General features: G+C 56.5%; 1 protein-coding gene across 2 annotated transcripts in view; it reads left to right on the top strand.

Annotated features, from left to right (window-relative positions):
• Positions 1-8282, top strand: part of si:dkey-220o5.5 (actin filament-associated protein 1-like 2) — a 100712-nt gene extending 92430 nt beyond the window's left edge. For both annotated transcript variants that reach the window (XM_068001397.1, XM_068001398.1), the window contains exons 16-17: positions 5292-5402; positions 6693-8282. In XM_068001397.1, coding sequence (XP_067857498.1) covers positions 5292-5402; positions 6693-6722 — 141 coding nt within the window. In that variant the 3' untranslated portion in view covers positions 6723-8282. The remainder of the gene's footprint in view (positions 1-5291; positions 5403-6692) is intronic.
• The last annotated feature ends 4111 nt before the right edge of the window (positions 8283-12393 follow it).

Below are 12393 nucleotides of genomic sequence, written 5' to 3'. Positions count from 1 at the left end.
ACAGGGCCGTGTAAACGCTCGATCCCGGGGACAGGGCCGTGTAAACGCTCGATCCCCGGGGACAGGGCCGTGTAAACGCTCGATCCCGGGATAGGGCCGTGTAAACGCTCGATCCCGGGGACAGGGCCGTGTAAACGCTCGATCCCGGGGACAGGGCCGTGTAAACGCTCGATCCCCGGGGACAGGGCCGTGTAAACGCTCGATCCCCGAGGACAGGGCCGTGTAAACGCTCGATCCCCGGGGACAGGGCCGTGTAAACGCTCGATCCCGGGGACAGGGCCGTGTAAACGCTCGATCCCCGGGGACAGAGCCGTGTAAACGCTCGATCCCGGGACAGGGCCGTGTAAACGCTCGATCCCCGGGGACAGGGCCGTGTAAACGCTCGATCCCCGGGGACAGGGCCGTGTAAACGCTCGATCCCTGGGGACAGGGCCGTGTAAACACTCGATCCCGGGGACAGGGCCGTGTAAACGCTCGATCCCCGAGGACAGGGCCGTGTAAACGCTCGATCCCCGGGGACAGGGCCGTGTAAACGCTCGATCCCCGGGGACAGGGCCGTGTAAACATTCGATCCCCGGGGACAGGGCCATGTAAACAATCGATCCCCGGGGACAGAGCCGTGTAAACGCTCGATCCCCGGGACAGGGCCGTGTAAACGCTCGATCCCCGGGGACAGGGCCGTGTAAACGCTCGATCCCCGGGAACAGGGCCGTGTAAACGCTCGATCACCGGGGACAGGGCCGTGTAAACGCTCGATCCCCGGGGACAGGGCCGTGTAAACGCTCGATCCCCGGCGACAGGGCCGTGTAAACGCTCGATCCCGGGGACAGGGCCGTGTAAACGCTCGATCCCGGGGACAGGGCCGTGTAAACGCTCGATCCCCGGGGACAGGGCCGTGTAAACGCTCGATCCCCGGGGACAGGGCCGTGCAAACACTCGATCCCGGGGACAGGGCCGTGTAAACGCTCGATCCCCCGGGACAGGGCCGTGTAAACGCTCGATCCCCGGGGACAGGGCCGTGTAAACGCTCGATCCCGGGGACAGGGCCGTGTAAACACTCGATCCCGGGACAGGGCCGTGTAAACGCTCGATCCCCGGGGACAGGGCCGTGCAAACGCTCGATCCCCCGGGACAGGGCCGTGTAAACGCTCGATCCCGGGGACAGGGCCGTGCAAACGCTCGATCCCCCGGGACAGGGCCGTGTAAACGCTCGATCCCGGGGACAGGGCCGTGCAAACACTCGATCCCGGGGACAGAGCCGTGTAAACGCTCGATCCCCGGGGACAGGGCCGTGTAAACATTCGATCCCCGGGGACAGGGCCGTGTAAACAATCGATCCCCGGGGACAGAGCCGTGTAAACGCTCGATCCCGGGGACAGGGCCGTGCAAACGCTCGATCCCGGGGACAGAGCCGTGTAAACGCTCGATCCCCGGGGACAGGGCCGTGTAAACATTCGATCCCCGGGGACAGGGCCATGTAAACGCTCGATCCCCGGGGACAGGGCCGTGTAAACGCTCGATCCCCGGGGACAGAGCCGTGTAAACGCTGGATCCCGGGGACAGGGCCGTGTAAACACTCGATCCCCGGGGACAGGGCCGTGTAAACGCTCGATCCCCGGGGACAGGGCCGTGTAAACGATCGATCCCCGGGGACAGGGCCGTGTAAACGCTCGATCCCGGGATAGGGCCGTGTAAACGCTCGATCCCGGCGACAGGGCCGTGTAAACGCTCGATCCCGGGGACAGGGCCGTGTAAACGCTCGATCCCCGGGGACAGGGCCGTGTAAACGCTCGATCCCCGAGGACAGGGCCGTGTAAACGCTCGATCCCCGGGGACAGGGCCGTGTAAACGCTCGATCCCCGGGGACAGGGCCGTGTAAACGCTCGATCCCGGGGACAGGGCCGTGTAAACGCTCGATCCCCGGGGACAGAGCCGTGTAAACGCTCGATCCCCGGGGACAGAGCCGTGTAAACACTGGATCCTGGGGACAGGGCCGTGTAAACTCTCGATCCCCGGGGACAGGGCCGTGTAAACGCTCGATCCCCGGGGACAGAGCCGTGTAAACGCTCGATCCCGGGGACAGAGCCGTGTAAACGCTCGATCCCCGGGGACAGAGCCGTGTAAACGCTCGATCCCGGGGACAGAGCCGTGTAAACGCTCGATCCCGGGACAGGGCCGTGTAAACGCTCGATCCCCGGGGACAGGGCCGTGTAAACGCTCGATCCCCGGGGACAGGGCCGTGTAAACGCTCGATCCCTGGGGACAGGGCCGTGTAAACACTCGATCCCGGGGACAGGGCCGTGTAAACGCTCGATCCCCGAGGACAGGGCCGTGTAAACGCTCGATCCCCGGGGACAGGGCCGTGTAAACGCTCGATCCCCGGGGACAGGGCCGTGTAAACATTCGATCCCCGGGGACAGGGCCGTGTAAACAATCGATCCCCGGGGACAGAGCCGTGTAAACGCTCGATCCCCGGGACAGGGCCGTGTAAACGCTCGATCCCCGGGGACAGGGCCGTGTAAACGCTCGATCCCCGGGGACAGGGCCGTGTAAACGCTCGATCCCCGGGGACAGGGCCGTGTAAACGCTCGATCACCGGGGACAGGGCCGTGTAAACGCTCGATCCCCGGGGACAGGGCCGTGTAAACGCTCGATCCCCGGCGACAGGGCCGTGTAAACGCTCGATCCCCGGGGACAGGGCCGTGTAAACGCTCGATCCCGGGGACAGGGCCGTGTAAACGCTCGATCCCGGGGACAGGGCCGTGTAAACGTTCGATCCCCGGGGACAGGGCCGTGTAAACGCTCGATCCCGGGGACAGGGCCGTGTAAACGCTCGATCCCCGGGGACAGGGCCGTGTAAACGCTCGATCCCCGGGGACAGGGCCGTGCAAACACTCGATCCCGGGGACAGGGCCGTGTAAACGCTCGATCCCCCGGGACAGGGCCGTGTAAACGCTCGATCCCCGGGGACAGGGCCGTGTAAACGCTCGATCCCGGGGACAGGGCCGTGTAAACACTCGATCCCGGGACAGGGCCGTGTAAACGCTCGATCCCCGGGGACAGGGCCGTGTAAACGCTCGATCCCCGGGGACAGGGCCGTGCAAACACTCGATCCCCCGGGACAGGGCCGTGTAAACGCTCGATCCCGGGGACAGGGCCGTGCAAACACTCGATCCCGGGGACAGAGCCGTGTAAACGCTCGATCCCCCGGGACAGGGCCGTGTAAACGCTCGATCCCCCGGGGACAGGGCCGTGTAAACGCTCGATCCCCGGGGACAGGGCCGTGCAAACACTCGATCCCGGGGACAGGGCCGTGTAAACGCTCGATCCCCCGGGACAGGGCCGTGTAAACGCTCGATCCCGGGACAGGGCCGTGCAAACACTCGATCCCGGGGACAGAGCCGTGAAAACGCTCGATCCCCCGGGACAGGGCCATGTAAACGCTCGATCCCCCGGGGACAGGGCCGTGTAAACACTCGATCCCGGGGGACAGGGCCGTTTAAACGCTGGAGCCCCGGGGACAGGGCCATGTAAACGCTCGATCCCCGGGGACAGGGCCGTGTAAACGCTCGATCCCGGGGACAGAGCCGTGTAAACGCTCGATACCGGGGACAGCGCCGTGTAAACGCTCGATCCCCGGGGACAGGGCCGTGTAAACACTCGATACCGGGGACAGGGCCGTGTAAACGCTCGATCCCCGGGGACAGAGCCGTGGAAACGCTCGATCCCGGGGACAGGGCCGTGTAAACGCTCGATCCCCGGGGACAGGGCCGTGTAAACGCTCGATCCCCGAGGACAGGGCCGTGTAAACGCTCGATACCGGGGACAGGGCCGTGTAAACGCTCGATCCCCGGGGACAGGGCCGTGTAAACACTCGATCCCAGGGACAGGGCCGTGTAAACGCTCGATCCCCGGGGACAGAGCCGTGTAAACGCTCGATCCCGGGGACAGAGCCGTGTAAACGCTCGATCCCCGGGGACAGGGCCGTGTAAACACTCGATCCCCGGGGACAGGGCCGTGTAAACGCTCGATCCCGGGGACAGGGCCGTGTAAACACTCGATCCCCGGGGACAGGGCCGTGTAAACGCTCGATCCCGGTGACAGAGCCGTGTAAACACTGGATCCCGGGGACAGAGCCGTGTAAAAGCTCGATCCCGGGGACAGAGCCGTGTAAACACTCGATCCCCGGGGACAGGGCCGTGTAAACACTCGATCCCCGGGGACAGGGCCGTGTAAACACTCGATCCCCGGGGACAGGGCTGTGTAAACGCTCGATCCCCGGGGACAGAGCCGTGTAAACACTCGATCCTCGGGGACAGGGCCGTGTAAACGCTCGATCCCGGGACAGGGCCGTGTAAACCCTCGATCCTCGGGGACAGAGCCGTGTGAACACTCGATCCCCGGGGACAGGGCCGTGTAAACGCTCGATCCCCGGGGACAGGGCCGTGTAAACGCTCGATCCCCGGGGACAGAGCCGTGTAAACGCTCGATCCCCGGGGACAGAGCCGTGTAAACACTCGATCCCCGGGGACAGAGCCGTGTAAACGCTCGATCCCCGGGGACAGGGCCGTGTAAACACTCTATCCCCGGGGACAGAGCCGTGTGAACACTCGATCCTCGGGACAGAGCCGTGTAAACGCTCGATCCTCGGGACAGAGCTCTGTGTTTGCTGCTATGGACGCTGAGTAAAGAACTCCCCATTCTCCAAAAAACGTTTTTTCCACCCGTTGCTGCCTCACGCTGACCTGCATGTCCCGTGTTTCAAGTTGTGAATGGACTTGGTGCATTGAAGGCTGGCCGTAGTTCGTAATTTGCGAGTGTTTGTGGTTTCAAGGTGCAGCTTTTATATTGTCCAATGTAAATTATTTGGGACTGTCAATGAATGTCTCTTTTTTGATGGTGTCCGTTTTTTGGGATGTCCATCTGATCAATTGCCTGGATTTGGTTTGACATCTTCATTATCCCATGTGCCAACAATATGCTCCAGTGTGCCTTCATTTCAGGTCTGAACTTCACTTCTCAGATCTCAAAGAATGGATCGCTGATTGGGACAAAGATAACTGGAAACTTTTCTTAGAAAGTAGTTTTTGTTTTTTCTTTCCAATATCCGTTTTCACCTGTCCTTTCAAATTCAATGGGCCAAATTCAGAACCACATTTGATTGCACCTGATCATTTCAGGGTCTAATAGGCCCCAAGCTCTCAGTTGCTGCCAATCTGCTCAACTCAAATTGACCTTCTACAACCTGCAGACAAATCGAAGGGATTCATTCTTTCCAATTCAATTGACAGGTTCCAATTGTGAGCCCCGTTCTAAGACGCACTGCCTCGGCCAAAAGCAGCCTCAAAAGGACACCGTCAGTTATCGTGGTTGAAAAGGGCAGAGTGCTTCAGAAAACTAAGGTAGGCATCACCAACCTTTTTAAAGCTTTTGTTAGCTAATCAGCTCCTCAGAGATGCTCAGGGCAGTTTCAACACAGAATCACAACAGAAAATGCTGGAAACACTCAGCAGGTCAGACAGCATCTGTGGAGAGAGAAACAGAGTTAATGTTTCAGGTGTAGACTGGATCAGAACAGAATTGTGTCCCACACTCCCTTTCGTAGTCTTTTGTGTGATTTGTGAAGGAATTTTGATAAACAGGTGGTTTGTCGCATCCCTCAAGAGTATCAGCCATGGCTCAGTGGGTATCACTCTCGCCTCTGAGTCAGAAGGTTATGGGTTCACAGTCCCACTCCAGAGACTAATTGACATTATCCAGGCTGACACTCCTAGTACAGTACTGAGAGAGTGCTTCACTGTCAGAGGTGCCGTCTTTTGGATGAGACGTTAAACCAAAGCCCCGTTTGCCCTTTCAGGTGGATGTAAAAGATCCCATGGCACTAATTGAAGAAGAGCAGGGGAGTTCCCCCTGTTGTTGAGGCCAATATTTATCCCTCAATCAACATCCTATAACAGATTATCTGATCATTATCACAATGCTGTTTGTGGGATCTTGCTAGTGGGGTCTCTGTTTTCAACCTTGCTGATATCCCGCACTGTACACCTCGGCCCTTCACCCAGCTTTCTCAATTCAGGATAGAGGAAAGTTATCAACTGTTGATGACACAAGGTATTTCTTGTTGGTGGGTTTGATAACATCCTGTGTTCCGTATCTATCTACATTTCTTCTCAGTCAGTCTGGCTAGTAGAGTATCGCAGAACAATACAGCACAGGTGGCCATTCGGCCCAGGGTGCAATTGCCGGCTCTTTGAAAGAGCTATCCAATTAGTCCCACACCCTTGCTCTTTCCCTCATAGCCCTGTAAGTTTTTCCCCTTCAAATATTTATCCAATTCCCTTTTGAAAGTTACTATTGAATCTGCTTCCACCGCCCTTTCAGGCAGCGCATTCCAGATCATCACAACTCGCTGCATAAAAAAAAAGGTTTTTCCTCATGTTGCCTCTGGCTCTTTTGTCGATTACCTTAAATCTGTGTCCTCTGGTTACTGACCCTTCTGCCACTGGAAACAATTTCTCTTTATTTACTCTGAAGTCCCTCATCCCTGGTACCATTCTAGTAAATCTCCTCTGCATTCTCTCGAAGGCCTTGACATTGTTCCTAAAGTGTGGTGCCCAGAATTGAACACAAGACACACTCAGCCCTGGTACGGCTGCTGCCCTTAATGATACAGTTCTTTTTTTTTTAAACAGGAATGGGAAATGAAGTCCTCGGTGCAATGAAATGTTAACAGAAATACATTTCCTCAGCAAAGAACTGTCTCCATATGAATATGCCCTGTTTTGTGGGACACATCACTGTAAATATTGGAATCAGCATGTGGATCATGCAAAAAACTGGATTCACTCTTGTTCTCTAACTCTTAAAGGAGAGTGACTCCTGTACTGCACCTGGTTTCCATTCCTGCCTGCGGGCCGTTCAAGTGTGACTTGTAATAAGATGCATGAAGATAACAGAATCAGACAGTAATCTCCTCCTCACTGGGGAGACTGAAACTTCAAACAGCTGATTTATCATCACTTTTGTTTCGAGTGTCTGTCTGCTTTTAATGCAAGTTAAGCTTATCAAGGCCAGAATGATGGTAAGTTTATTTTCGAAATCAGTTTTCTTTCCTCCTGAGCTCCACCCGTCCCCCCACCTGCCAGGATCGGTCACTCTCTGACCCAGTGGCAATGAGACAATTGTAGTCACTGATGACCAATGCTGCGGTCAATTCTGGTGCCTGTTTGCCCAACAGGAAGTGACAAACTGATCATTTAGTCGGTGTATCATTTACAACATTCTCATTTCGAAAACGAGCCCAGTGCAGAGAGGTGATGCCAGCTGCAGTGAGGGTTAACACTCTGTCCTATCTCAAACATCCTCTGCCAGAAGGAGTTTCATTGCTAAATCTAAGCCTGTCTGGAGTAACAGAAACAAGACTAAGATGCCCTAGGAGGGGGAGTTGGTGACAAGGCCTGATATAAACATGTTAGACAAACACTTACTTCCTTAACAGCTGTTGTGTGTTAACTCACAGTACGAACTGGCAGGCAAGCCACAATCCTGTCTTCAAATATATATTAATCAGCGCTGAGTTAGCTGATGTCAGCCACGACAGTGGTAGGGCTGTTTACAGTCAGCCGATGGACCAGGGAGAGAGAATCCAGCCAGGGTTCCTGCTCCTCACTGCTATCCAGTGACCCATACCGAGGAAGGATGTAAGTGTGGGTATCAGGAGAGTTCAGCATTGGTTTAGTGTCAGGGCCACTCTGATCTGAACATCGTTCATTCATCGTCGCTGGTCAAGATCCTGGAACTCCCTACCTAACAGCACTGTGGGAGAACCTTCACCACACGGACTGCAACGGTTCAAGAAGGCGGCTCACCACCACCTTCTCAAGGGCAATTAGGGATGGGCAATAAATGCCGGCCTCGCCAGCGACGCCCACATCCCATGAACGAATTTTTAAAAAAATCCTACTGCCGCTCCTTGATTTGACTGACACACAGAGATAGATGAGGTGCCAAAGGGTGTCTGTTGCTCGCAGCATTGTACCCAGCGGAACTCACAGCCTTAGGGAGACCAAAAGGGAGCAAAGGAACTGGTTTAAAAAATAATTTTAAAACTTTCTAAAACACGTGTATTAATCACATTGGAGTAAAATAACACTGTATACCTGTCACTGAGTTACACCAAGACTCGCACATCAAATATCAGATTTGTACACCAGTTTTTACTGAATCTTGTGTTTATAAATTGTAAATGTCAAGTTTTCTTTGTTAAAATGATTTATACCTTCTGGTGGGTTGGAGATATTCTTGGAATTATATATGAAAGCACCAGTGAGTTCAAGTTGTTTGGGTTGGTCCCTCTCCCTCAGTACTGAGGAAGTGCTGCACTGTTGGAGGTGCTGTCTTTTGGGATGAGACGTTAAACCGAGGCCCTGTCTGCCCTCTCGGGTGGATATAAAAGATCCCATGGCACCAGTTGAAGAAGAGCAGGGGAGTTCTCCCTGGTGTTCTGGCCAATATTTATCCCTCAACCAACATCATTAAAACAGATGATCTGGTCATTATCACATTGCTGTTTGTGGGATCTTGCTGTGTACAAATTGGCTGCTGCATTTCCCACATTACAACAGTGACTACACTTCGAAAGTACTTCATTGGCTGTAAAGCTCTTTGGGGCATCCTGAAGTCATGAAAGACTCCATATAAATGCAAGTCTTGCTTTATTTCTTGGGGAGCTAAACAAGTTTATTAATGAATAACTTAGTGATTGTGCCCAGTGAGTAACTGAGCCATTCAGAGCAGGAGTTTCCAGGTTTCATTCCCCATATTAATTAGCACCAACGTCGACAGACAGAAAGTGCTAAGTATCAGTCGTTGTTATTCCAGTCCAAGTGTGGGGGACGGGATTGTAAGCTGGTCCTGGTGTGGTCAGTGCAATCGAATCCCTGCTCTGTCCCATGCTCCAATGCTATTCCAGTGCTCTCCTGGCCGGACTCCCATCCAGAAACTTGAGCTCATTTGAAACACTGCTGCCCGTATCTTAACTCACACCAAGTCCCGTTCGTCCTGAGTGAAATCGACAGCTTGGAGAATCAGAGTTATGGTCTATGATGAGTTAGGGTTTCACAATTGGCCAGGGGAGGGGGAGTCCCTGTGCCGGGGAGGGGGTGGGGGAGGGTGTAGGGGGAATCCCTGTGATGGGGGAGGGGGGAGGAGGAGGAGGGGGGAGGGTGTAGGGGGAATCTCTGTGCCGGGGGAAGGGAGGGGAGGAGGAGGAGGAGGGGGAGGGTGTAGGGGGAATCCCTGTGCCGGGGGGGGGGGGGAGAGAATCCCTGTGCCGGGGAGGGGGGAGGGGGAGGGGGAATCCCTGTGCCAGGAAGGGTGGAGGGGGAGGGGCAATCCCTGTGCCGGGGTGGGGGAGGGGGAGGGGGAATCCCTGTGAGGGGGAGGGGGACTCCCTGTGCGGGGAGGGGGAATCCCTGTGCCGGGGAGGGGGAGGGGGAATCCCTGTGCCGGGGGGAAGGGGGGAATCCCTGTGTCGGGGGAGGGGGAGGGGGAATCCCTGTGCCGGGGGAGGGGGTGTAGGAGGAATCCCTGTGCCGGGTGAGGGGGGGGGAAATCCCTGTGCCGGGGAGGGGGGAGGGGGAATCCCTGTGCCGGGGAGGGTGGAGGGGGAGGGGCAATCCCTGTGCCGGGGTGGGGGAGGGGGAATCCCTGTGCCGGGGGGAAGGGGGGAATCCCTGTGTCGGGGGGAGGGGGAGGGGGAATCCCTGTGCCGGGGGAGGGGGTGTAGGAGGAATCCCTGTGCCGGGTGAGGGGGGGGGAAATCCCTGTGCCGGGGAGGGGGGAGGGGGAATCCCTGTGCCGGGGAGGGTGGAGGGGGAGGGGCAATCCCTGTGCCGGGGTGGGGGAGGGGGACTCCCTGTGCCGGGGTGGGGGAGGGGGACTCCCTGTGCCGGGGAGGGTGGAGGGGGAGGGGCAATCCCTGTGCCGGGGAGGGGGAGGGGGACTCCCTGTGCCGGGGTGGGGGAGGGGGAATCCCTGTGCCGGGGAGGGGGAATCCCTGTGCCGGGGTGGGGGAGGGGGAGGGGGACTCCCTGTGCCGGGGTGGGGGAGGGGGAGGGGGACTCCCTGTGCCGGGGTGGGGGAGGGGGAGGGGGAATCCCTGTGCCGGGGTGGGGGAGGGGGAATCCCTGTGCCGGGGTGGGGGAGGGGGAGGGGGAATCCCTGTGCCGGGGTGGGGGAGGGGGAGGGGGAATCCCTGTGCCGGGGTGGGGGAGGGGGAATCCCTGTGCCGGGGTGGGGGAGGGGGAATCCCTGTGCCGGGGAGGGGGAGGGGGAATCCCTGTGCCGGGGGAGGGGGAATCTGTGCTGGAATGTGTATGTGTGGACGTGAGGTGATGGACAGGATCACACTGCTGCGAGCAACCCCAGAGAAAAGCAGAATTCACACTTTGCACTCACAGTTCACATCTGTAGTTTGTGCCTGTGTACTTTGTTCACCCACCAACTTCTTGCACAACAGCTGCTGGAGTGAGACCGTGAGCAAAGATGCTCGACTGTAGGGACCCAACCTTTCAACGGTCAATGTAATAACATCGGCAAACTGCGGCCAATGCGTCACCTGATCAAACCACCAGAGTTGCTAACTCGAGCTGATCTGTACCTCAAACTCCATTTCTCTTGTAAACAATTTTAAAACACCAAGTTATAGTCCAACGATTTTATTTGAAATTTACAAGCTTTCGGAGGCTTCCCCCTTCCTCAGGTAAATGTCAGGAACTCCTCGAAGCCGACGCATTTATAAATCGCAGAACAATACATGGTGATTACAGATAGTGTTTGCAACTGCCCGTTGCCAAGGCAATCACCGTGTTCAGACAGAGAGGTGTTACCTGCAGAACCCCCGAATATACAGTCAACAAAAAAAACAAACAAACAGAAAAAAAAACACAGAGAGAGAGAGGCAGAAACATCCGGAAGGCAGAGAAAGCCAGCAAATGACCCGTTATATTAAAAACAGATAGCTTTTGTTCGCTGGTGGGCTTACGTGTAGCGTGACATGAACCCAAGATCCCGGTTGAGGCCGTCCTCATGGGTGCGGAACTTGGCTATCAATTTCTGCTCGACGATTTTGCGTTGTCGTGTGTCTCGAAGGCCGCCTTGGAGTACGCTTACCCGAAGGTCGGTGGCTGAATATCCCTGACTGCTGAAGTGTTCCCCGACTGGGAGGGAACCCTCCTGTCTGGCAATTGTTGCGCGGTGTCCGTTCATCCGTTGTCGCAGCGTCTGCATGGTCTCGCCAATGTACCATGCTCTGGGGCATCCTTTCCTGCAACGTATGAGGTAGACAACGTTGGCCGAGTCACAGGAGTATGAACCATGCACCTGGTGGGTGGTGTCCTCTCGTGTGATGGTGGTATCCGTGTCGATGATCTGGCATGTCTTGCAGAGGTTACCGTGGCAGGGTTGTGTGGTGTCGTGGACGCTGTTCTCCTGAAAGCTAGGTAATTTGCTGCGAACGATGGTCTGTTTGAGGTTGGGTGGCTGTTTGAAGGCGAGTAGTGGAGGTGTGGGGATGGCCATAGCGAGGTGTTCGTCGTCATTGATGACATGTTGAAGGCTGCGGAGAACATGGCGTAGTTTCTCCGCTCCGGGGAAGTACTGGACGACGAAGGGTACTCTGTTGGTTGCGTCCCGTGTTAGTCTTCTGAGGAGGTCTACGCGATTTTTCACTGTGGCCCGTCGGAACTGTCGATCGATGAGTTGAGCGTCATATCCCGTTCTTACGAGGGCGTCTTTCAGCGTCTGTAGGTGTCCATCGCGTTCCTCCTCGTCTGAGCAGACCCTGGGTATTCGCAGGGCCTGTCCATAGGGGATGGCCTCTTTGACGTGGTTAGGGTGGAAGCTGGAAAAGTGGAGCATCGTGAGGTTGTCCGTGGGCTTGCGGTAGAGTGAGGTGCTGAGGTGCTCGTCTTTGATGGAGATTCGTGTGTCCAAGAAAGAAACTGATTCTGAGGAGTAGTCCATGGTGAGCTTTACGTCAAAGAGGCCATCCCCTATGGACAGGCCCTGCGAATACCCAGGGTCTGCTCAGACGAGGAGGAACGCGATGGACACCTACAGACGCTGAAAGACGCCCTAGTAAGAACGGGATATGACGCTCGACTCATCGATCAACAGTTCCGACGGGCCACAGCGAAAAATCGCATAGACCTCCTCAGAAGACTAACACGGGACGCAACCAACAGAGTAGCCTTCGTCGTCCAGTACTTCCCCGGAGCGGAGAAACTACGCCATGTTCTCCGCAGCCTTCAACATGTCATCAATGAGGACAAACACCTCGCTAAGGCCATCCCCACACCTCCACTACTCGCCTTTAAACAGCCACCCAACCTC

The sequence above is a fragment of the Heptranchias perlo genome, chromosome 20, assembly GCF_035084215.1.
Source record: "Heptranchias perlo isolate sHepPer1 chromosome 20, sHepPer1.hap1, whole genome shotgun sequence".
In the NCBI taxonomy this organism is placed as follows: Eukaryota; Metazoa; Chordata; class Chondrichthyes; order Hexanchiformes; family Hexanchidae; genus Heptranchias; species Heptranchias perlo.
Note: the sequence above shows the minus strand (reverse complement) of the source record. Positions and strands in the feature narration are given on the sequence as shown.